The 22,168-nt window shown below is 66.0% G+C and overlaps 7 protein-coding genes across 7 annotated transcripts; 4 read left to right on the forward strand and 3 right to left on the reverse strand.

Annotated features, from left to right (window-relative positions):
- Nucleotides 1–401: 401 nt before the first annotated feature.
- On the forward strand, nt 402–1,129 carry PFL1_03800 (uncharacterized protein; the record flags this gene model as incomplete). The annotated part of the gene is made up of 2 exons (XM_007881324.1): nt 402–933; nt 1,038–1,129. 2 exons carry the CDS (start codon nt 402–404, stop codon nt 1,127–1,129), a joined length of 624 nt encoding a protein of 207 aa, XP_007879515.1.
- A 5,698-nt stretch (nt 1,130–6,827) lies between these two features.
- PFL1_03801 (uncharacterized protein) lies at nt 6,828–9,871 on the forward strand (the record flags this gene model as incomplete). The annotated part of the gene is made up of 2 exons (XM_007881325.1): nt 6,828–6,914; nt 7,040–9,871. The coding sequence occupies 2 exons, from the start codon at nt 6,828–6,830 to the stop codon at nt 9,869–9,871; spliced, it is 2,919 nt and encodes a 972-aa protein (XP_007879516.1).
- A 1,256-nt stretch (nt 9,872–11,127) lies between these two features.
- PFL1_03802 (uncharacterized protein) lies at nt 11,128–13,251 on the forward strand (the record flags this gene model as incomplete). Its single annotated transcript, XM_007881326.1, has 1 exon — nt 11,128–13,251. The coding sequence occupies one exon, from the start codon at nt 11,128–11,130 to the stop codon at nt 13,249–13,251; it is 2,124 nt and encodes a 707-aa protein (XP_007879517.1).
- Nucleotides 13,252–13,443: 192 nt separating this feature from the next.
- PFL1_03803 (uncharacterized protein) lies at nt 13,444–14,897 on the reverse strand (the record flags this gene model as incomplete). The annotated part of the gene is made up of 3 exons (XM_007881327.1): nt 13,444–13,529; nt 13,635–14,112; nt 14,196–14,897. 3 exons carry the CDS (start codon nt 14,895–14,897, stop codon nt 13,444–13,446), a joined length of 1,266 nt encoding a protein of 421 aa, XP_007879518.1.
- A 457-nt stretch (nt 14,898–15,354) lies between these two features.
- Nucleotides 15,355–16,180, forward strand: PFL1_03804 (uncharacterized protein; the record flags this gene model as incomplete). Its single annotated transcript, XM_007881328.1, has 2 exons — nt 15,355–16,020; nt 16,133–16,180. 2 exons carry the CDS (start codon nt 15,355–15,357, stop codon nt 16,178–16,180), a joined length of 714 nt encoding a protein of 237 aa, XP_007879519.1.
- Nucleotides 16,181–16,540: 360 nt separating this feature from the next.
- Nucleotides 16,541–18,756, reverse strand: PFL1_03805 (uncharacterized protein; the record flags this gene model as incomplete). Its single annotated transcript, XM_007881329.1, has 2 exons — nt 16,541–18,531; nt 18,621–18,756. The coding sequence occupies 2 exons, from the start codon at nt 18,754–18,756 to the stop codon at nt 16,541–16,543; spliced, it is 2,127 nt and encodes a 708-aa protein (XP_007879520.1).
- Nucleotides 18,757–20,458: 1,702 nt separating this feature from the next.
- PFL1_03806 (uncharacterized protein) lies at nt 20,459–21,994 on the reverse strand (the record flags this gene model as incomplete). Its single annotated transcript, XM_007881330.1, has 1 exon — nt 20,459–21,994. One exon carries the CDS (start codon nt 21,992–21,994, stop codon nt 20,459–20,461), a length of 1,536 nt encoding a protein of 511 aa, XP_007879521.1.
- Between the last annotated feature and the right edge of the window lie 174 nt (nt 21,995–22,168).

A 22,168-nucleotide genomic window follows, 5' to 3' on the forward strand; every position in this document is an offset into this window, starting at 1 on the left:
CTGCGGTATCTGTTTGTGGCCAGACCAACCAGCAGGGCGCGGTCGAGGAGAATAATGGACGTCTCGCTGCAACGTCGGTCACAGGCAACCCACCGAAGCGGCGTGCAACGGGCTGAGAGCCGGCGAGGTGGGGGCGACCCGCGGCCGAACGAACGACACCAGCCGACCTAATATCGGCGCCAACGGCGTCGAGGTGGGGCTGCAGAGCACGATGAGGCAGGCTATAAAGGCGGCGCCTCTGACCGCACTTGCCGTCAGCTCGGCCGCCTCTCCTGCACCTCGGCCCCATCCTAGTGGACCTGTCCGCTGCGCTCGCTGCTCTCACCTTCTTTTCCACTCCATCAGCCACCGACACGTTGTCTCTGCCCTGCTCTCGCCACCGTCTGCTCGCGAGCCCGCTGATGCTGGCACTGCTAATCTCGCTGCTCGTGGCCCTGGCCAGGGCCGACGTACCGGCGACGCCCGAGCAGGTCCAGCAGCAGGGGATGACGTACGACATACCCGATGCGCTCAAGTCGCTCGGCTTCCACATCGAACACCTGCCCGACGGCGGGACGAGGGCGGTTAAGGACAACAGCACCGACGGCGGCGGCAGTAGCAGCGGAACGTCCTCTGCTCCGCTCGTGCCGTCGAGGACATTGCACCTCCCGCCGCTGTACCAAGGCGGAACTGGTCGTGCGCCCCAACCCAGTTTGCCGGCTCCGCAGAGCGAGGCTACTCGTTCCGCCACGTTACCGGTCGCGGACATGACATGGTCGACGGCTTGGTCAACATCTTGGTCGACGTCGCTATCCTTCAGCACGTCCACATCGCTCCCTGCGCCCACCGCGTCGGCGCCCTTCGACAATGGGACAATGACCTTTACGGTCTCGCAGACGCACCATGGGACCAGCGCCTCGACCCCCGGCGCCTCCCCGACCGGTCACACTACCAGTGAGTCGTGGATTGCGCCTCCTCCGCTCCGGCATCAGACTGGACAAAGAAAGGCTGAGCGCTCCCGTCAATCTGTCGCCGTCGCCCCTTTCCCCCCTCTGCAGATCCTTCGAGCGATGCTGCGCGCATCGACCCGGGCATGGTGGGCGTCGTCGCCGGCGGTATCCTGCTCGGCATCGTCTTGGTACTTCTATGATCCCCACATTGGAATGTCCTCCATAAGGCCAGGGACTGAATCGCCCGGACGAATCGACTGCCACGCGCGTGCGAATGGTGAGAGGTCCTGGTGGTCTACGACGTGCCTCTCGCGGGCGGGGCGGATGCGGTACCGGTGACGACGCAACGCTAGATGCAAAGACGGGATAGATGGTGGACGAAGCTCGACCTCCTCAAGACTCAGCACCCCCTCGCCCTCGAGCCGAGCACCCTCGGCGAGGAGCGAGCTCAGCGTGCGGACCGCCGGCTCCCCAGCTGGCCGACGATGTCGCGACATCGACAAACGCAACGCTCCTGGGCGCGAGCGGGTGCCACGTTTCTGGCCGTGTCCTCGAAGCGAAGCCCGTCATCGCCAAGCTGTGAGGCGTTCAGGCAGCGCCCGGAAGCGGTCCGAGGGGCCTCGGGCGTCGCGTTGGGGCCTGCGGTCGTGGAGGACGAGGCTGACGAGGATCTCGTCGAGTCCCGCTCCCTGCCCGGCGGCGGCGTGCTACCGATATCGGCGTGTCACGTCGTCGGACCATGCTCCGTGCCGTCTTTGCTCATCGGCCGCCTCGCGACCACATGGCCGGACGGACAGTCGGGAGCGGGCGACCTCTTTGTCACAGCCGCGCCTGTGCCGGCGATGCTTTTTCCCGGCATTCGGGCATCGTGGCTTGAGATGGGCATCTCCGTGGACGAGGCCAGGCGAGTCGCAGCCTCGCCCGTTGCCTGCTGCTTGGTTGGTTGCTCGCAGGCGGCCCAGGGACCGACCGGTGCTGGCCACTCACAGCAGCTGCCTGTCGAGCATCGGTGCCTGAGCCTGCGTCGTGCATCCGAACCGCGGGCGTGGGGGGCGGCAAGCCTGGCGTCGGAAAACAACAAACGTGCCCACGGCGTTGCCACTGGCCGGCCAGTCCAGGGCGAGGCACGGCAGGCGAGTCGAGGGTCGAGTCGAGGGTCGGAGTGCCAAACCACGACGACGTACGTCGCCGTTGTTCTCGAACCACACCTTCGCCCCGCCAGCGAACGACTCAGCCATCAGGCTAAGGGCTAGTTAGGGACCGGCTCCATGCTTACCTACAGCTGCGGGCGTCGGCTTCGGAGGCTCGCCCGATTCTTGTTGGCCAAGGGAAAGGAACGCCTCGGCGACGCCAACTGGACGGCCACCAATCAGCCCGCTCTGTCCTTCCAGCGGCGCTGCAGGAGTGGCATTCGCTCGATCTGTGGCCAGCCGCACGTGGAGGCCAGCGCTTCTAGGTATTCGAGAGCCGGTGACGAGACCGCAACCGCTGCTCCTTCGACTTCACACCCACGCTGCGTCGCTCGTTGGTATCGATGCGACACTGCTCAGACTTCGTACGACCGCCTCTATCGCACCTTTAATGCGCTCGACGTCGAGCATCAGCGGTGGACCTGCGGACGGCCAGGTTGGACCATCCGCAGTAGCAGCTGTATCTACAGCACTCACGCCTGCCTCCGTGCTTGTGGCAGTGCCGCGGCCCTGAATGGCTTTCATGCTGAAACACAGCCTCCCAGCAAGAGGCTGCAACGGGCAGGCGAGCATCACCATACCGGTACCTAGCACCAGGCACCTTGACTCGACCAACCTTCGGCGTGTGATTGCTCGACGAGAGCGACTACCGGTCGGTATCGACCGACACACCCGCACGCAGCAAAGCAGATAGTTAGGGATTGCGCGTGTCCGCCAGGCACGACGACGATCAGCACAGGCGGGCGTCGGAACACCTACCACGCCTCGGTACCAGCCAGCCTCGACCACGGCTCGCCCCCTGCTGGCTGGTACACTCATCCATATATCCGCTGATCTGCAAAGGCGTATGGTCGCTGCTGCACCTGCACCGCACGCTGCGTGTGGTAAGAAGCACTTGCCGCTCTGTACCGGTAGATAGGCACATGCTGTGTACGTACCTACGTGGCGAGATCCCCGGCGCGCCAGGCAGGCCATGCTGTGCCAGGCACCGCTCCAGCATCCATCGGAACGCGAGTTGGCAGCAACTGCTGCTGCTGCTGCTGCTGCTGCTGCTGTCATCGTCATCGGTACCTCGTCCGGCGAATACCGAGCCAGCAGGTGCCGCAACGACAGCGGCGCAGGCGGCGGAGGCGTGCGAGCGGATCGGCTCGGCAGCTCCCGAAACGCGGGAGGTCAGACAGGCGGCTAAACCGAACAAGGCTGCGACCGGAGATACCGTGAGTGCGTACATACGTACGTGTCAGGCAGGTGGGCTGCCATCGACTGGCCGATTACACACGAGCAATCGCCATGTAGCGTCAGCATCCGCCGGGAAAGCTCCGTATGGTGGCAGATACGACGACGGGAGCGCGCGACGCTAAAGTCCGTCGACAAGCCGGCCTCTGACTCGTTCAGTACTCAAGCAATGGTGGTGGCAGCCAGCCCGCGCAGACTCGATGGCCCAGCGACCACGTCAGGCCCAGCCAAAGCTACGCTTCGCTAGCTGCTGACGGACGGCGCCAAGGAAACAAACCAAACGAGATCCATCTTACAGTCGTAGTTACCCGGCGTAACCTGTACCTGGCCTGGGCAGCCTAGCCTCGCCTGGTTTCCTCTTGAGCCTGCGAAGCGAAGGAAGCTCTCCCAGCTTGGGCCTGGGCCTGGTGGCGCGGCCAGGCCTGCCTGCCTGTTCTTGCTCTCGATCCGTTGGTCGCAGTGGGCAAATGAGCAGCTCCCCCACGCTCGCTCACTCGCTCGCTCTGCCTGGCCTGACCTGGCCTGGTTCGGTCTCGCGCCCACGCGAGCGAGCCTGAGCTTGCGTGCGTGCTTGGGACCGAGGATGACGGGCAGCGGGATGCCCAGGACAAGAAAGGCGAGCGAAATCGACCGACTACCCTGTAGCTGAGCTTCCGACGCAAGCGAGCAAGCGAGCAAGCGACGCACCGACATCGGCCGGTTTCGAGGGTTCGCTCCTTCGGCTTCGGCCGTGCTGCAACCTACGACGGTATCTACGAGGCCATCGTGGCTGACGGTACCTACCGGTGCGGTGCGGCTCGCATACGCGCGCTGTGTACGCCACGCACGGCGCTCCTACCGGTAACCTGCCTCCTGCTTAGCTTGCATGCTTGCTTGCTTGCTTCTTGGCTGTCGAAAAGGGGAGGAGGTCGCTTGTACCGGACTGCATCTCCTCTCCATCTCGTCTGTATGCGCACGCCGGATCAACAGCAGCGGCGAATCGGATGCACGGTGCGGGATGAAGCAAGCAAGCAAGCAAGCAGGCAGCGATTGAGGCTGGAGGAAGCCGTCAGGCAGGCAAGCAGCTGTAAGCAAGCAGGCAGGCAAGCTTGCACCCACCTGCCTCTTGCATGCAGACGTGAGAACGACGTATGTACGCACGCACGTCTCCTCGAGACCGGCAGGCAGGCTCAGCGTGACGAGCAGGCGGCGGCGACAGCGGCGGCCAACGGTGGCTGCGATTGATCCCTGCCTGCCTGATACGTTCAGGACGGTGCGGCGCTTGACCTGGCGAGGCAGACGACCGGGCGGCGGCGAGCATCACAAGAGCATCCCAGCATCGTAGACTTTTTTTGAACGTACTGTTCGGAGCTAGTTCCTGGTTGCCTCGTCGATGAGACAGCTGCGGCCCATGCCGCGTCGGTATCCAGCTCCCGCGACGAACCGTTACGACCTGGGCCCAACCAGCTCCCTCCAAGCTGCCTGGCTGCTTCCGCCGACGATCCCGATATCGGCTCCCCCGTCAGCACCGCTGCCTGCCCAGCGTGCTGCTCAGCTAGCTTGCTTGTGGCGAGGTCAGGCCGCCTTCATGCCTGGCAGGCCAGCCTGAGGTCTGTTGAATTTTTCCGGGTTCTGTCTTGCACAGCTCGCCGTGCTAACGAAGGTTTTCAACGAGGCCCTGACCTGTTTGCTCTTTTGGCTTTCCCCGGGCAGGCAAGAACTCGATAGGTAGGCAGGCAGGCGTCGCTGCCTGTCCACAGGCGCAGGCAGGCATCTGCGCTGCTGGACCTCCTGCTCCCACGGCGAGCACCGACCAGCGTTTCGGCTGAGCTGCGTCGTTCGTCTCGAGTCTCCCATCGACCCGACCTGTCTCGGCTCCCCCGCCGTCGTCGGTCGTCGCCGAAGTGACGCTCGAGACGGTACGGCGAACAGCCCGCGCAGCGCGGGCTACGGACGTACGGTCAGTTAGCCGGGCGGATGGCCCGCAGGAAGGCCTTGGCGGCCACGCTTCGATACCGCCGCAACCCGCCTCGGAGGCAGGCAGGCGAGGAGGGATGGTGATGGATGGAGCGAAGAGCTGCGTGGTGGAACGGACCGGCAGGAAGGCAGGCTAGGCTAGGCCAGGCCAGCAGGGTCGTCGTCGGCCTGGCTCCGACGAGCCTCGCTCGTCTAACCTATCGCCAGGCCGCCGGAAAGAAACAAGCAGCAAGCAGCAGGTCTGACTGCCCGTCCGAAGTGGCTGCCCCCCAAAGTGCGTGCGTGTGGTGCTTGGTCGCTTGCTCGCTCGTTGCTGGTGGCCCTGCTTCCTTGCTCTGCTCTGAGGTTGAGGTGGGTGGACGTCGCTGCTGTCGCTGTCGCTGTCGCTGTCGCTGCTGCTGCTGCTGCTGCGCGCTGGCTGTTGCTCTCTCGGTGCATCCCTCTCTCTCCATCCCCCTCGCTCGCCCCCTCCGTGGCCGCGACGCTGGAACCCTGTCCGCGGTTCGCTCCACCACCTAGCTTGCCCTCTTGCCTTCACATGCCATGTACACCGCCCTCGCCCGCATCCCTAGGCCAGGGCATCCTCCCCTGCTCAGCACAGCCGCACGACCTCCTGGGCAGCCACGCACAACAGCCGATTCGCCTCTTGTCGCCGCCGCCGCCGCCGTCGCCTTCCTTCCCTGCGTCTGCGTCTGCTTGCTTCCGCGACTGCATCAACCAGGCCGACGGCGGCATCGGCGGCCTTCCTTCCCTCCATCATCGCACCTGCTCGACTCGGATCTCGTCCATCGACAGCCCCGTATCTCTGAAGCTGGTACGCGGACGTCCGCAGCCACTGCATGACGCCCCACGTCTTTCGCCAGCCTACCCTTATCCTCCTTCTCGCGACCTGACTCGCCTCCCTCCGCTCGGGCACTTGTCATCGTCAGGGGCATCTCCGCATCTCGAGACGGTGGCCTTGACCTCTTCGGAAGCTGCCGAGTTGGCCTCATAAGCAAGCCGGCGAGCCGACAACCTCGAGCCGCCGCCGTCAGGACCACCTTCGTCCATCAGCCAGTCCGACGCTGTACCTGAACGCTTCAAGCATCCTCGCAAGGGAGTAAGGACAAAGTCGAGCTCTCTATCCGGACGCGCCGAGGGCCCGCTCCCAACACGTCTCCGCCTCGACAAGCAGCAGCATTCGAGTTCGGTTCGTTTGGCGGAACCCGGACCCTGCAGCCGTGAAGCTCTTCCCACGGCAACGTCGGACCGCCGCAGCATAGCCCTGCCTTGACTCGGTCGAGGGCTCTTTCGACGAATCACCGGCGCACTCGACGCTTACCGTTCGGCTGGCACCGGCGCACTCGACGCTTACCGTTCGGTTGGCACAGGACCGCTCCGACGCGGTGTCTACCCCGAGCGCACAGAGCGAACGGTCTCGCCCTTTCGCGGCGAAGGAACGGAGCAAGCTGGACGGTGATCAACTCATACCCATCGTCTCCAGTGGTGCCTGAACGGCCTGCACCGGTCCCACAAGATGCCGCCTGCCGCCACTGGAGGCAGCAGCCGGCGCAAGCAGGGCCAGCCTACCGTCTGCCTGGACTGCTACCTGCGCAAGGTCAAGGTGAGTGCTTTTGCATGTCGACCAGTGTGCCGGAGAGACGGGTGCCCGTTTGAAGGTCGTGCCAGGATGCTGAAGGAAGCATCCGACTCCCTCTGTCATCGACGGCATCTACCTTCGTGCACCAGTGCGACCGCAAGCGCCCTTGCTCGACCTGCATCCGCAGAGGCACCGAGCACCTGTGCAAGACGTTCAGCACCCAGGAGCTTGACCCTGCTGCTCTCAAGAAGAAGCAGGCACGGCGTTCCATGGCGGAGCTCACGGCCCTCACAGAAGCAGCCGCGGCCTCGGCGAGCGCGGCTGCTCGCGATGCGCAGCAGGACCCGTCCGAGTCTGGTCGGTCCGACGGCCGGTCTTTAGATGTGGCGAACCACCACAACGGCGGCGGCGGAAGCAGCAGCAGCGCCTCGACCACCACCGCAGGCGAGTCCCGCGGCGTCGAGGCTCCGCTCACGTCTTTCATCAACCTGCTGCTGCAGGATCTGAGCGTCGGCGACGAAGAGTACAGCTCCGGCGGCGGCTCGCCCGGTAGCCTGTCTGGCGCCGGCCCCAGCTCCACCCCGCCTCCCGGGGCGAGCCGCTACATGGAGCCCAAGACGCTCGACGTGATCCTCGCCTTCTGCGCCATGGTGCCGGATCTGCCGCGGCTGTCGCGCCTCGTCAACATCTACCTCCTCGACGTCGACTGGAAGTTTATGCTCACCGCTCAAGACTACTTCGAAGATTACGTCCGCGACCTCTGGCAGCGGGTCGTGATGCCGTGCCAGGACTACCACCGTTCGGGCCAGACAGGCGCGACGCTCGAGGCGTGTTTCCGTCCCGGCGACCTGTCCAGGCTGACAATGCTGGCGGGCTTCCTGTGCGAGACGGTCGAGTGCCTCGATCCGATCACCATCCCGGACCTTGTGCCGGCATCTGTGTCGGGCACCACGTCGCTCCCCAAGGGCGCCGCGCGGTCTGCCGAGGAGGCCTTCGACGACGCCGCCGCCGCCACGCCCAGGGTGCGGGCCTTGAGCGTCCTGATCCACCACCTTCAGACGCTCATCGAAGAGTGCGAGCGGCTCGATGAGATGACCGTCGACCTGGTGCAGAGCAACCTGACCGCTTTCACCGTCTGGGCGAGCCAGGGCATGTTTGGCCTCTCGGACTTCCCGCGGTGGGAGCTCACGATCCGGGCGGCGCGCGAGTCGAAGCTGTTCGAGGACCCGGAGCGGCTCGGCATCACCGATCCGCTGCTGCTCGATCATCGCCGCCGCCTCGGCTGGCTCGTCTACGGCTACGACCACTCCTTTGCCGTCGGCGCCAACGTCAAGCCGCTGATCCTCGAGTCCCAGTTCAGCGTCGATCGGCCGAGCGATGCCCCGCCCTGGCTCGCCTCGGGCGTGCCCGCGGACCCGACGCTGGCGCGCTGCGAGGTCGAGGTGGCCGAGATCGCCAAGCAGCTGGCCATCTGCAACGCCGCCGAGGGACCGCCGCTGCACCGCAAGGTGATGGAGGTCGATCAGCAGATCCTCAACTTCATCCGCGGCCTCCATCCAACCTACGCTCTCGAGCAGCCCGACCTGTCGATGGACCAGCACGATCCGTGGCGCTCGCGGCGACGACCGTGGCTCGGGCTCAACCTGTGCTGGCAGCGGAGCATCCTGCACCGCCAGTTTTTCTTTCCCAACGGCCGCATCAACAACGGCGAGCTGGCCACCAGCCGGCACATTGCCATCGACAGCAGCCTACGAGCGCTCGAAAAGATCCGCGAGGTCAAGCGCGTGCAGAACCGCTTCTCCGACTGGCAGGGCTCGGCCTGGTACTACCAGTATATGACCGAGCCCAGCATCACGCTGGCGACGGCGACGCTGCTGCTGCTGCGCAGCCGGGGCAAGGGCATCCCTGGCCTCGCCGACGAGGCGGCCTGCTGGCCGACCGTGTTTCACTTCTGCAAGATCATCGACCTATCGATTGTCGAGATCGACCACTCGATGCAGGACCCGGCCCTCTGCCTGCCGAGCTTCCTCGGCTTCGGCCGGCGTTGCTCGCAGATGCTGGTGCAGCTGCGCACCACGATCCAGAGCGGCGTCGATGCGCTCCTGACAAAGGCCAACGGCGGCGTGGCCAGCGTCGGCCTCCGCTTCGACGAAAAGCTGGCCGGTCTGCTGAACCCCCGGGCCAGGACGCGCAGCCCCTCGCACGACGGCGGCACCACGCGGGAGAGCATCAGCAGCGCTGGCAGCAGCGGCGCCTCGCCGCGACCCTCGATATCGTCGTCGAGCTTTGCGCCGCTCGCTGCTCCTCGGTCTCAGCCGCACCAGGCTGCACAGTGGCAGCCGGGAGAGGCTCGCAACAGCAGCTTCTACGGCAGCGGCGGCGGTGACGAGGGCGCCGGGACCGCAGCCGGAAGCAGCAGCGTGCGAAGCAGCGGAGCCAGCAGCACGGCCATCTCGCCAGCGACGATGCAAAACGAGACGTGGTTCGCTGCCGGCGACGCCCCAGCCCTGTTGCAGCCTCCTGCGCACCAGCCGACATCGGAAGCGCCGCAGCTGCTCGGCCAGCAGTTTGCCTCGCTCGACCAGCATGGAGGTACCTCCGCTGCGCCGGGCTACCCACCCAACATGGCGACAGGCCTGCCCGCGCTGTCGACGTCGACCTACGACCCGCATTCCAACTCCTGGAGCGCTGGCCCGGCCGTCCCTGCGCCGCACCTGTCGGCCGCGGCGTCGGTCGAGATGCTGGCCCCACTGGACGTCTCGCAGGCCCTCGATGTAGGCGGTGGCGGCGGCGGGGCCGGCGGCTTGGGAGCCTTTGACGCCGTGCTGAGCCCGACGAACACGATCTCGTCGATGGAGCCGTCGGCGCTGCGTTCGTACTACACCGACGACCGGGTGCAGAGGGCGGCACACGAGAACCGCGGGCTGAGTGACTGGATCGCCGGTGTGCAGTCTGGGGTGATGCTGCCGCCACCGGGCTGACGAGTGGCGCTGCAGCAGGTTCGACCGAGAAGGAGACTGAAAAGCGGGAACCGGGTCCGCGGGTGCCGTGCCACCAACGGACGAGTGACGAGGGACGAGGTACGGTCGGGGTTGTTGGGAGTGGGCATCACCACCTGGCCCTCTGTCTGATTCTGGCCGCCATGGACACTTGCATGCCTTCATCCTTGCGTGCAGTCTCGTGCTCTGTAGGTCTGTGCGAGCGCTCAGCCGTACGCCCCACGCTCATGGGCGAGCGTTCGTCGCCCTCTCTGCCGGACGTAGTCCCAGCTCGCGGCAATCCTTGCCAGCGCCCACTCGAGGTGATCATCGTCGCCTCGCCTCGGGTAAGGCCATCCGCGCCTGCTGGGCGTGGGGCGCGGGGGGGACCAGAGTGCGGGGTCCGTGGCAGCCACGCATCGCTCTTGCGCTGATGGATTAGGAGGCCTAGGATGTGGCAGGTAGCCAGAATGCGGGGCCCCGCGCCCGGCACCACGCTCGCCGTCGACCATGTCGTACGTCCTGGAGCTGCACAATGTCGCACTCGGCGAGAGGATCGACGAGGAGGCGGAGGCGAACCGCAACCTCGGCACGCGCGGACCCTTCCATGGCTCTGCATCAACGGCTCGGCGGCGGCGCGGGAATCTTTGTCTTCCCCTGCCAGCCGTCACGGCCTCGTTGCTGATCGACGCTTCTTTCCCCCACCTCTCTCTTCAGCTCCTGCCTCGTCGACTGCGCATCCTTCTGTTCCCACTCACCACCCGCACCCAACCGATTGTTGCTTGTGCTCCCTCCCCACCGGCAGCCGGTCAATTGGGCGGATGTCGTCGCACCGACCTCGGCTGGCTCGCAACCTGGCCTAGGGACGTACTCACAGTCCCCCTGGCGTTGTCGTGCATCGTCGCAGCGGCAATGGATTGTCAGGGACAGCGACCAGGTGGCCACGCCGCCCCACCGCATCTCGGTGGCTGCGCAGCGCCGATGCGGCGGCCCCACGTTGGCGCCCACGTTGGCGTCGCGGTCCACGCTGGCGCCGTCAGCGTCGTACCATGACCCCTCTTGCAGCCACCGGACGGGCACCAGGGGTCGCCAGGACCGATACCATTGTCCTCACGCCGGACGAGATATAAGGAGACTGGTGCTGGGAATGAACGCCTCTCGATCCCTGGACCACCAAGCTACCTCTTCCGCCGTGGGCTTCCCTAATCTCGTCCTCTCCCTTCTTCTCCATCTCTCGCGGCCCGACCTCGCTCTCCACCATGAGGCTCTCTGCAGGCCTTGCCGCCGTGTCGACCTGGCTCGGTTTGGTCTCGCTGCTCGTGCTGCAGCAGGCAGAGCCTGTTCAGGCCAAGCTGACGCTCCAGGAGACGGCCGATACGATCGCCATCAACAACGACCGCCTCAACGTCGTGCTGAGCAAGAAGCAGGGCGGCGTCATCAGCAGCCTCTCGCTCGACGGCCAGGACCTGCTGGGCCCCACGGACGCGTCAAAGAACATCGGCCAGGGCCCGTACCTCGACTGCTACTGCACGCCGCAAGGCTTCTATACGCCCGGTCGCAAGGCGCCCGAGTTCGCCGTGTTTCAAGGCACCGACAGCGCCGGGGTCGACTACGCAGGCGTGCGCATGGGCGAGACTTACGCCGCCACCGGCCAGCGCCTCGAGTTCTACTACTTCCTCCGCGACGGCCAGGAGACGGGCCTGCACAACTTTGCGCGCCTGACCTACGACAACGCGACGACGCCGTTCCTGCGCAACCTGCAAGAGTTCCGCACCCTCTTCCGGCCAAACACGCCCCTCTGGACGCACGTCACGACCAACGAGCGCCTCACCGCGCCCATCCCCAAGCCCGAGACGGTGGCAAAGCAAAAGGTGGTGCAGGACGCCACGTGGGACATGGACCCGGACGGCACCTCGACCGACCCCTACGTTACGCAGTTTGCAAAGTACTACACCAAGTACACGTTCTCGGACACCTGGCAGGACCACGACGTCCACGGCCTGTTTGCCGACGGCACCCAGTCGCGCGACGGCCGCTCCTACGGCGCCTGGCTCGTCATGAACACCCGCGACACGTACTTCAACGGCCCAAAGAACTCGGACCTCACGGCTGACGCCAACACCGTCATCAACTACAACTACATCGTCTCGAACCACCACGGCAACGGCACGCCCAACATCACCACGGGCTTCAGGCGCACGTTTGGGCCCTTCTACTACCACTTCAACGCCGCCCCGGGCGGTGTCGGGTCGATCGAGGCGCTGCGGGCCGACGCGCGCAAGCTCGCATCGCCCACGTGGAACGCCGACTTCTACGACTCGATCGCCAAGCACGTGCCCGACTATGTGCCGCAGGCCGGACGCGGCTCTTGGCAGGGCCAGATCAAGCTGCCAAAGGGGGCGCGCAACCCGATCGCCGTGCTGAGCGTGGCGGGCCACGACTTCCAGGACAACGCCGTCGACACCAAGGCCTACCAGTACTGGACGCGCCTCAACGTCGGCAAGGACGGCGTCACGGCCACGGGCAACATCGACATGGTCAAGTCGGGCTCGTATCGCCTGACAGTGTACGCCGAGGGCATCTTTGGCCAGCACGTCGTCGACCCGATCCAGATCTCGGCGCGGGGCGGCGCCGCTTCGGCGCCCCAGGGTACGGGCCGCAAGAGGGCGGCCCCCGCGCCGACCGTGACCAAGACCGTCTGGAACGCCGAGTCCAACGGCCAGGAGCTGTGGCGCATCGGCGTGCCCGACCGCAGCTCGGGCGAGTACCTCCACGGCGACCAGCCGGACCCCACGCACCCGCTCCACCCGCAGCAGCGCCGCATCTACTGGGGCGCCTACGACTTCCCCACCGACTTCCCCAACGGCGTTCGCTTCGAGGTGGGCAAGTCGGACCCGCAGCGCGACCTCAACTACGTGCACTGGAGCCAGTTCGGCGGCAAGGCCAACTCGGTGCGCACCCAGCCCGTCGTCGACAAGGTCAACAACTGGACCCTCGTCTTTGACGCGGCTCAGGACCGGCTCAGCGGACGCAAGAAGGCCACTTTCACCGTCCAGCTCGCCGCCGCCAAAACGGCAGCGGGCAACACGGACACGTTCAACAGCTCCGAGCCCCTCGCCAACCTGCCGCTCGTCGTCAGCGTCAACAAGCACGACCTCGAGGCGTGGCGCATCCCCTACTACCAGAGCAGCTCGTGCGCCGTCAGGTCCGCGGTGAGCTGCTACAACCTCGCCCACAAGTACACCTTTGACGTCGCCCTCCTCCAGCCCGGCCAGAACGAGATCGTCCTCAGCCTGCCCTACCGCGGCAAGAATGCAGAGTCGGCCGTGCTACCCGAGCAGGTCTACGTCCAATACGATGCCATGCGCCTCGAGCTGGCCTGATCCGGCAGGACCGCCGGGCCGCGTCGGCCGACCGCCTGCGATCCGATCGTTGCCGTAGCCGCAGCGACGATGGCGACGACCGCGGCTACGGCGCTTTCCCGATCCAACTCTTCGACTCTTTGTTCCTGCATCGCACCGTCGCACACACGAAATCTGATACGGGCCACGACGTTTGCTTGCCACGGTCGCCGCTCAGTACATGACGGTGTTCCGCTCCACCATCCTCGGCACGCTCCGGAGCGCGCCATCGTCCTTGGCCACGGCCCAGAGGTAGCCATCTGCGGCGTCACAGGTCAGAGACGGGCGCGACAAAGGTAAGTCAAGGAGACGTCAGCACTCACAGCCGCTTCGTTAGGCAATGCGGACAGCGGAAGCACACTTACCGAGGTCAACCTCGTTGAGCTGGTCCAGCCACGCCTTGTCTGCGCTCGTCTTTGCCAGCTCCTTTGCCCTCTTGACGACTTCGACGCCCGCATCGAGGCACGCGGCGCGCACCGTGTAGGCCTCGGCCGCTGTGAGCGTCGGCCCTTCGTCCTTGGCCTCGCGCTTGCCCTCGGACGCCTCTGCCGCGCCGGGCTCCTGAGCCTTTGTCTCGACGGGCCCCCACCTCTTCAGCGCATCGACGACGCATGATGACAGGTCGACGATGCCGAGCTGTACCAGCATCGTCGGAAGCACGTTGTCGACGAACATGGGCAGCGTCGTCGTCGTTTGGGGCACCTTGAGCGACGACGACGCCGACGACGGCGAACCGAGGCGCTGGTGAAGCGCCTGGAGAAGGAAGAAGGCCTTCTTGAAGACGTAGACCGGCCCCGTGGGGAGCTGGTAGGCGTCGTTGAAGCCGGGCAGGAAAGTGACGACCTGTGAGGGGAGAGACGGCAGCATAGCGGGTTAGCCGCAGCCCATCGCACGCTGGACCTGGACGCAAGTTCGGGCAGACGTACCTTTTCGATAAACTTATCGGCGCCCGCCTCGTCGCCCCTGTCGGCCGTCAGCCGCTCGGCATCCTTGAGCGCCTCGATGACAAAGGCGCCGAGGCTCGGGTAGCCGGCGTCCAACAGCCGCTTTCCCGTGTCGTTGCAGAGGCCGACGACGAGCTCGACGGCCTCGTTCATCGGCCCGCCGCGGATGCCGACGGTGATAGCCTCGATCTTGTCGTGCTTCTTTTCCTCGTGCAGCGATACGCCCAGGAGCTCGGCCACCGTCCCGGCGCTGAGGTTCGCCAGGCCCTGGGCGGTGAGGTGCGAGGAGCCAGAGACGGCAGTCGAGGCGGCATCATCGCCGCCAGTCAGGTACAGGCCAAAGAGGAGGCGCTGCACGTTCTGGTACGCCCCAGATCCGGTGGCCGAGTGGAAGGCGGAGCGGTATCCGGATAGCGTGTTGAGGAGCGAGAGGATGGCGAGGAAGTTGACCTCGGCGGTGAGGTTGGGGAACTGGAGCGGGAAGACGAGGCCGTGCTGCGTCTTGAGACGGTCAAAGGTGGCGCGGTCGAGAGAGAGCAGGAAGGCGTCGATGGCGGCCGTCGAGATCGAGATCGAAGCTGCCTCCCGAGCTACGCGGCAGCTCCTCCGGACGCTCGAGATGAATGTCCCAGACGCCGGGGCAGGCGGAGGGGCCGGGGTCGAGGTCGAGCTGGCGGCTGGCATCGTGGATGTCGTTGGTGGTGGAGCTCGATGCGATGCGATTCTTCCCGGTCGCTTCTAATGGACGGGCGCGGATGTCTACGTGGATGAGAGTGAGGAGGAGCAGAGATCGAGTCAGAAGCACCAGGGCGGGGAGTAGTCAGAGGTGGTGGTGCGAGGCCTTCTTCCTGACTCGCCGGCTTCCGGGTCCCGCGTGGACCGACAATCGGCTCCGAAGAGAGGCACCCGGAAGAAAACCCACACGCAGCCCCCATGCCCTCAGCGCTCGCTGGCCCTCCCGCCCGCATTACCACCACCACCACCACCACCACCACCATCACCATCACCATCACCTTGCCGCCTACCGCTCAGCGTTCCACTATCCAGCTCGCTCGTCCTTTCAGGTGCCACGTTCCGATCGCACCTCCCATTGAGCTGCTCAAGCCTCGTCGCCCCCATCCTCACACCCATCTCTGGCACCATGGCGTTCCGGCAATCACTGAGCCTGGCCCAGGTCCAGCGCAACGCCCAGGGCGACATCGTCGGCCGCTTCCTCGCCAAGGCGCCCGCATACCGTCGCACCACGTACATCTCCCCGCCAGTCCTCCCCGACCCGTCAGCTGCAGCTGCCTCTTCTTCCCCCTCCTCGTCGACGTCGACATCAACAGCAACCGCGACGACAGCATCTACCTCGGCCGATCTGGATCGCCCGACAGAGAGGAACCCGTTCAAGCCGTGGCGCTCGCCGACGGGCCGGTGGTCGCCCTCGGCCCTTTCGCAGCGTCGCCAGGCCGAGCTCGCCTCACTGGCGCTGCAGACGGGGCGGCTGCACAGGCTCCCCTCGGGACCCAAGACTGACCGGCTGCGCGCGCGGCTCGCCAAGCTCGAGGAACACCGCGAGCTCGAGCACATCGCCAGCCAGGTGCGCTACGCACCGCCACCGGCCGCGGGCAAGGCCGACGCCCAGAGCGAACAGGACCTCGTCCTCGCCACGGCCAAGCTCGAGGGATACAAGGGCCCCTACACCGGCAGAAAGGTCAGCAAGATGTTCAAGGGCAGCAAGGTCGACCGTGACGCCATCGTTCGCAGGCAGAACATCAAGGACAAGCTGCAGAACATGCAGACCACCGTCGAGGAGTGGCAGGCGGTAAGTCGGCCTCTCTCTCACGGCGATGCTCGAAGCGCTCGCTCGTCCTCACTCATATCGCTGATCGTTCCCCCGACCTCGGTCTCCCCCTCTGCTGCTCGTCTTCTCGCAGACAAAGGCCGAGAACAAGGCCAAGTTCAAGCCCAGCCTGCCCTTCTAGGCCAGGCGATTTGCCTCACGGCAACACATCCGGCCTCCACCGCATGCGCATGTCCACTCTCTCCCAGCGTCAGCAGGAGACTCCAGCAGATTCGACTGGCGCACCTGCGCAACCCGATTCTCTTTGCCACGCCCGCCGACCACTCTGTGCAGCCTGCCCTCAACGACTTCGCCTGCCGCCTGCCGCTCCCCATCTGCCAAGGTAAGGGCATTGCGGGCGACGCACGACACTGCGCTCGAGGTCAGGGGGACCGGGATCTCGCCCAGGAACATGTTGCACATGAAGACGAAGCAGAGGACGAAGCACGGCTAAAGATCCAAAGAGGAAAGGAAAGACAGGCCACGGGCGGGAGGCGGCTAGCTACATGTAGGGCAGGCCGCCGTCGGAGCTGGCCAGGCTCGCCGTCGAGACGACGCGCTTGCGTTCGCGCTTGAGCTGGTCGTCGAGCATGCTCAGCCACGCCTCGCCCTCCTTGGGATCGGCGTAGCGCGGGCTGCCGGGGGCCATCGTGCGCGACGACGGCCCCGACGGCGACAGCATCCTCGGTCCGTCGGGCTGCGTGCCGACGTTGAGCGCGGCCGGAATCGGCCTCGATGCTGCCGCCGCAGCCGCCCGCGTCGGGACGCGGTCTTCGTTGACCGCGGCCGCGATCCTCGCCGCCTCCTCGCTGCTGTACAACTGGCTCATGTGCACGTACGGGTCGAAGAGCGAGGTCGTCGCCGGCGCGGGCGGCGGGATGCGGGCCGACGCAAACGACGATGCGCTGGCGGCGGGCGACGCGGCAGTCTCCGCGATAATGTCGCGCGGTGCCTGCGGACCGTACCGAGGCGACTGGGCAGCCGTCGGGCTGCGATGGGCCGAGCTCGGCGACAGCGGCAGGCCCTCGAGGGCGGCCATCGACTCGCGGCTGTAGGGCTGCCTGCGGGCCGGTGGCTGGTCTTCGAAGCCACCGCGTTCGCGCGGCTGAGACGAGGGCCACTGGCTCTGCCTCCTCGGCTGCTGTTGCTGCTGCTGCTGCTGCTGCTGCTGCTGTTGTTGCTGGTAGTATGGCTGCTGATGGTGGTGCTGAGCGATCGAACGGTGCTCGAGCGGCAAGGGCGGCGGGAAGAGGGCGTCGTCGGGCACGATCGAGTGCACCGTGGGCGCGTGGGACAGGGTGCTCATCGCGGCGGAGCCGCCGCCGCCGATGGAGTCGCGCCCGCGGTGGAGGCTGATCGAGGAGCTGTGGCCGTGGCCCATGTCGCTCTCGGCGCCAAAGTCGTGGTGGCGCCGACCCACGAGCGGTCCGTGGTCGTTGTCCAACGACGGGCCGATGACCATGGCCGACTGCCGCCAGGGCGATTTTCGGCCGCTGGCGGGGAACGGCACCACGTTGCCGGGTCCTCCAGCCGACCACCGGTTGTTCCCCTTGGCCTCCTTCTCGTGGTGCTCGCCTTGGGCGTGCCCTTGCTTGCGGCGGTAGGCGAGGAAAGCCCAGACGACACCGCCGATGAGGGCGATGGCGCCGACGATGCCGGCGATGACGCCGCCAATCTTGGCGCCGTTGCTGCTCGACGGCTCCTCGTCCGGCTCCTTCTTGGCACTGCTTTCGCCCGTCTTCTTGACGGCCGCCGTCGAGCTGGGCGAGGCCGTCTTGGCCGGGTCCGTCGACGAGGCGCGCGCCGTAGTCATCCGGCTGGCCGAGGCGCTGGTAGCGGTGGGCGCCTTCGCAACGGAGTCCGCCTTGGGAAGGCCAGCGACGACCTCCTTTTGAACGCGGGACAGGCAGGCCGAGGAGCTGCCAGAGCCCACGCGGTACACGTCCGATCCGACCCCTCCGCTCTTGCTGGTGCCTTGATCCAGGCCCGCAACGGCGAACCGGGTGCCTGCGGCGTAGTTGACCGTCCAGTCGATGTGGTTGGCCGTCTTGGTGGCCACCCTGACGCGCGTGGGGATGTCGTTCTCGGGCATGATGAGGAACTCGACGGGCAGCTGAACGCCGAGGTTGCCCTTGTCCTCCTCGAATGTCAGCCTCCAGGCGCCGCACTGCTTTGGTGCGGCCACCTCCGGGTACCAGACAAAGTCTAGCTGCTCGCTGGCTGTGGAGATTGCGGCGCAGGTGGCTGCGCCCGCCGCGATCGTCTCGATGGCCGAGGTGCCTGTGACTTTGCCCTGCGCGTCCGAGACGGCGACGATCAGCTGCGTGGCGGCCGAGCTGTACCTCGGCACGTCCCAGCTGTAAGACCAGGTGTTTGAGCTCGAGTAGCCAGCAGCCAACTCCACGGACGCCGGGATGTGGCCGAGAGGCGCCACAGTGACGGTCCATGGCGCTTTTCCGGTCGAGGCGTCCCAGCTGATCTGCATGGGTGCGCCTGAGGGCACGGAGGGACGGCAGTGGGGTCAATGCGGTCAGATAGGCGCGTCGTTCGAAAGGGAAAGGCAGACGCCGGAGGCTACTCACAGGAGCGAGGGGCGCTCACGCTCACCGCCAGCGGCTTGACGGACTGGGCGCGGCCCAGGGCGGCCAGCGAGATGAGGGCAGCTACCCCGGCTCTTGCGACCCCGAAGCCCTTGGCATAGGAACTCTTTCCCCCCATAGCGAGGAGCAAATATCGGCGAGGGCGATGGAGTGACCGTAATGAGATGCTGAGCGAGAACGGAATAAGAGTCACGGGTGGAAAGCGGGAGCAGATTGCGGCGGGATCCGAAAAAGAGACGAGATGCGAGGTGCAGAAGTGGCGAGCAAACGAGCGGAAGGGTGCCGTGACTGAGAGCGAGAAGGAGAGCGAGTGAAGAGAGCGTGAGCGGCCGTCAAAGGAGTGTCGGTGCAAGTGCCAGCCTTGGTCGTCGTCGAGAGGCGAGCAAGCAAGGAGGGGCTGCGACAGTGGTAGGTAGTCCAAGGCCGGCCCGGAAGTGAAGTCGAAGTGCTGGAAGAGTCAAAGGTGGCGAAGAGGCATCACGGTTGACGCTGGAGCGGCCAGCCGGTCGAGGTCGAAAGCAGAGGGGCGAGAGGAGGCGAGGGAAGGAGACTGGGGAAGAGGAGGGGAGGAAGGGAGGGGGCGAGAGGAGGGAGGTGTCGAGATGGATGGACGATGGTGAAGAAGAAGAGAGGTAGATGGCGGGGACCCGCAGCCGACCTCGACGTCTTGCTCCCGATGAACTGGCTTGGGGATCAAGATTCGAGCGGGCCAGGCGCGCCAGCTCCAAAGAGCCACCCATATGGACGGTACGTACGGACGTGCGCCTTCAATCAAGCGTTGCATGCTGCTACTGCTGCTGCTGGGCCGTGCAGCCAAAGCGGGTGAAGAGCAGGCCGGCTGGGCAGGCCACCCACCACCCACCAGCGAGGCAACGCCGGGCGGACCGCGTTCGGGAAAACCGAAGAGGGCTTGACAACGCCGAAGCGGTTGACGAGCGGAGCGACGCTGGGCGTTGTCAAGCCGATTGCCAGCAGCCTCGCTCGTCGTCTGAGCCGCCACCCTCCTCCTCCTCTACGCCTGCCCTTTGAGCTGAGAGAGAGGCAGGCAGGCGGCACGCGGCCAGCCAGGCAAGGGGCCCAGACTAGGCAGGCCGGGCTAGGACGTGCTCGCATGTGTATGTGCGGCTTCTGCTGCGCCCGAACGAGACCTGGCCTAGCCAGGCCTTCCCGCGCGCCCTCGGGCCGGGCCCGCCTGTCCAGCCTGGGGAATCAGCTGTCTGGCCTGCTGCAAAGAAAATCCTCTCGTCTGCCATGCGCAGATCCTTGCGCCGCTTTCTGCTCGTTCGCTGCGCTTGCTTCTGGCTCGCCTCGCTTGCCTTGCTTGCTTGCTTCAAACGAAGAGCAGCAGCAGCAGCAGATCGACAACCTACGCCCACCTGCCCGCTCGCCCTCGACTTGCTTGCTTGCTTCCCACCGTACCGAGGCTTGGCCAAGTCAAGGCATGCTCACAGCCTACGGACGAGCTAACCTAAGTGTCGGACTGAACCGCCCAATTTGGCTGCACCTCTGCGGGCCATTCGATGCACACAGCTGCACCTTTCTTGCGCCAACCTGCACATCAGAGCTCTCTTCTGTCTATCTGTCTCTTGGCCTTGCTCTCAGCGAGGCACCTGGCCTCGCGCTCCTACGCACGAGCCTCGAGCAGAGGCACGCCACACGCACGAGGAACGGCCCACCGCTTCGCCACCCTTCGGAATGAGGCCTCTGCAGCCACAGAATCCGCTTCCTGGCTCTGTTCCTGATTGGCCGAGCGAGCACCGCCTGTGGGCTGAGGCGGTCGTGAGTGGCTGAGGATGGCATGTACGTACGGCTACCGGTAGCTAAACCGCGTCGGCCCAGCCGTGGGTGAAGCGATCCGCGACAGGAAGTCGCAGCGACCCGCCGCTGCCATCGGCCGCGCCGAGGCTGGTGTCCGGTGCGGCCTCGCGAAGTCGGTAGGCCCGATGGGGTGGCAAGGGGGCCGCGTCGCCGTGGACCACCACCGAAACAGGCCTTTCGACACCGACGACGTCGCGCTGCCCGGTCCCTTCGTTGCGGCCTGCCGTCGTCACGACCTCGCCCATGCGAGCCTTGACGAACCTGGCGAGCGTGGCGCTTCTGCGCTTCATGGCTTGCACCGCGTCCATCCCGGGTCCCGCGGTGTTTGCTGCGCCCGCAGCCGCCAGGACACCTCCTCTGACGACGTGCTTCCTCTGCGTCCGCTTCGAGGGGCTGCTTGCGACCTGGCCGCCGCCGCCTGTGGCTGAACCGGCAACGGAATCGGATCGGCCCGAAGCTCGACTGGCGGCTCGGCCCTTGGACGCGGCGTAGCCTCCGATAGGGACCCGCTCGGACCTGATCCTGTCCCAACCGGCCCCGCCGTCGACCTCTTGGCCATCGTCGACGCGGGCCCGCCGTCGCATCCCAGCGTCCATCGAAGGAGCATCGGCCCGCTCGCGGAAGATCTGGTGCTGCGGGTCCCAGACGAATGTCTGCGAGAGAGAGCGGTCGTCATGGTCGGTCTCCACGGCCGTCTCCCTCACTTCCTCTTGCCGCTCAGCCCTGGCGTTGGCCTCGCGAGCTCGTTGCTGGAGGATCTCGCGCTGAGACTCGGTCTCGATCGATGGAAAGTCGTCGTTGATCGAGGGCTTGGCCGCCTTGTCGGAGACGGCGCTGGACCTCGACTTTCGGAACGCAGCGAGGCCCCTTCCGTTCGCGAGCGCGCCGTAGCTCTTGCGGCGGTCGCCTGGCTTGCCTCTGGTCTGCGATGCTTTGCCGTTGCCCAGGTTGCGATAGAGGAGGGCAGCAGCGCTGCCAGCCTCGGCATCCGGCACCTGTCTGGCCTTCTGCCTCCGCTGCGCGAGGACGGAGCGCAGGCCCTTCATCCTGCTGCCAAAGCAGAGTCCGACGGCGAGGTTGACGAGGCCGACGCAGAAGAGCAGCCACGAGACGACGAGCGGGAAATCGTCCATGTAGTGGCTCAGCACCGCCGAAGCGACAAACACCTGCAGCGTCCCCAGCGGCGCCACGCTCCAGTCGGGGCCCAGCATCGGCATGTGGATGGGGAAGACACGGTCGCGCAGGTTGCCCCAGCTGACTTCGGACAGGATGGCGATGGCCACGACGACGAGGAGGAGGGCGCGGTGCAGCTCGGCCCAAAAGATGCCCCAGACGTGCGTGGGGACCTCGGTGCCCGGGATGTAGGTGCAATCCTGCTCGTCTGCCTGGGCGCGCAGGCTGGCGTCGTTGAAGTCTTGGCCGTCCTGGATCATCATCACCAGGATGGCGACCCACACCAGCACCATCGATACCAGCGAGAGGATGCGGACGAGGTTGAGCCCCACGAACGAGAGCGTCGGGAAGCTGAAGAACGGCATGGCGGGACCAGCCTGCGCCAATGCGAGGGAGAAGGATCGTCGAAGACGGTAAGAGATTGGCCGGCCAAGTGGAAAGAGAAGCTCGCGCTGTCGGGATGGGGACCAGCCCCAGCGCTCAAGAGGTCTGTATGGAGGAATCGAGAAGAGGTGTGAGGAGGTCTGCGTTGGTAAGAT

This window comes from Pseudozyma flocculosa, assembly GCF_000417875.1.
Source record: "Pseudozyma flocculosa PF-1 unplaced genomic scaffold scaffold00012, whole genome shotgun sequence".
NCBI lineage: Eukaryota > Fungi > Basidiomycota > Ustilaginomycetes > Ustilaginales > Ustilaginaceae > Pseudozyma > Pseudozyma flocculosa.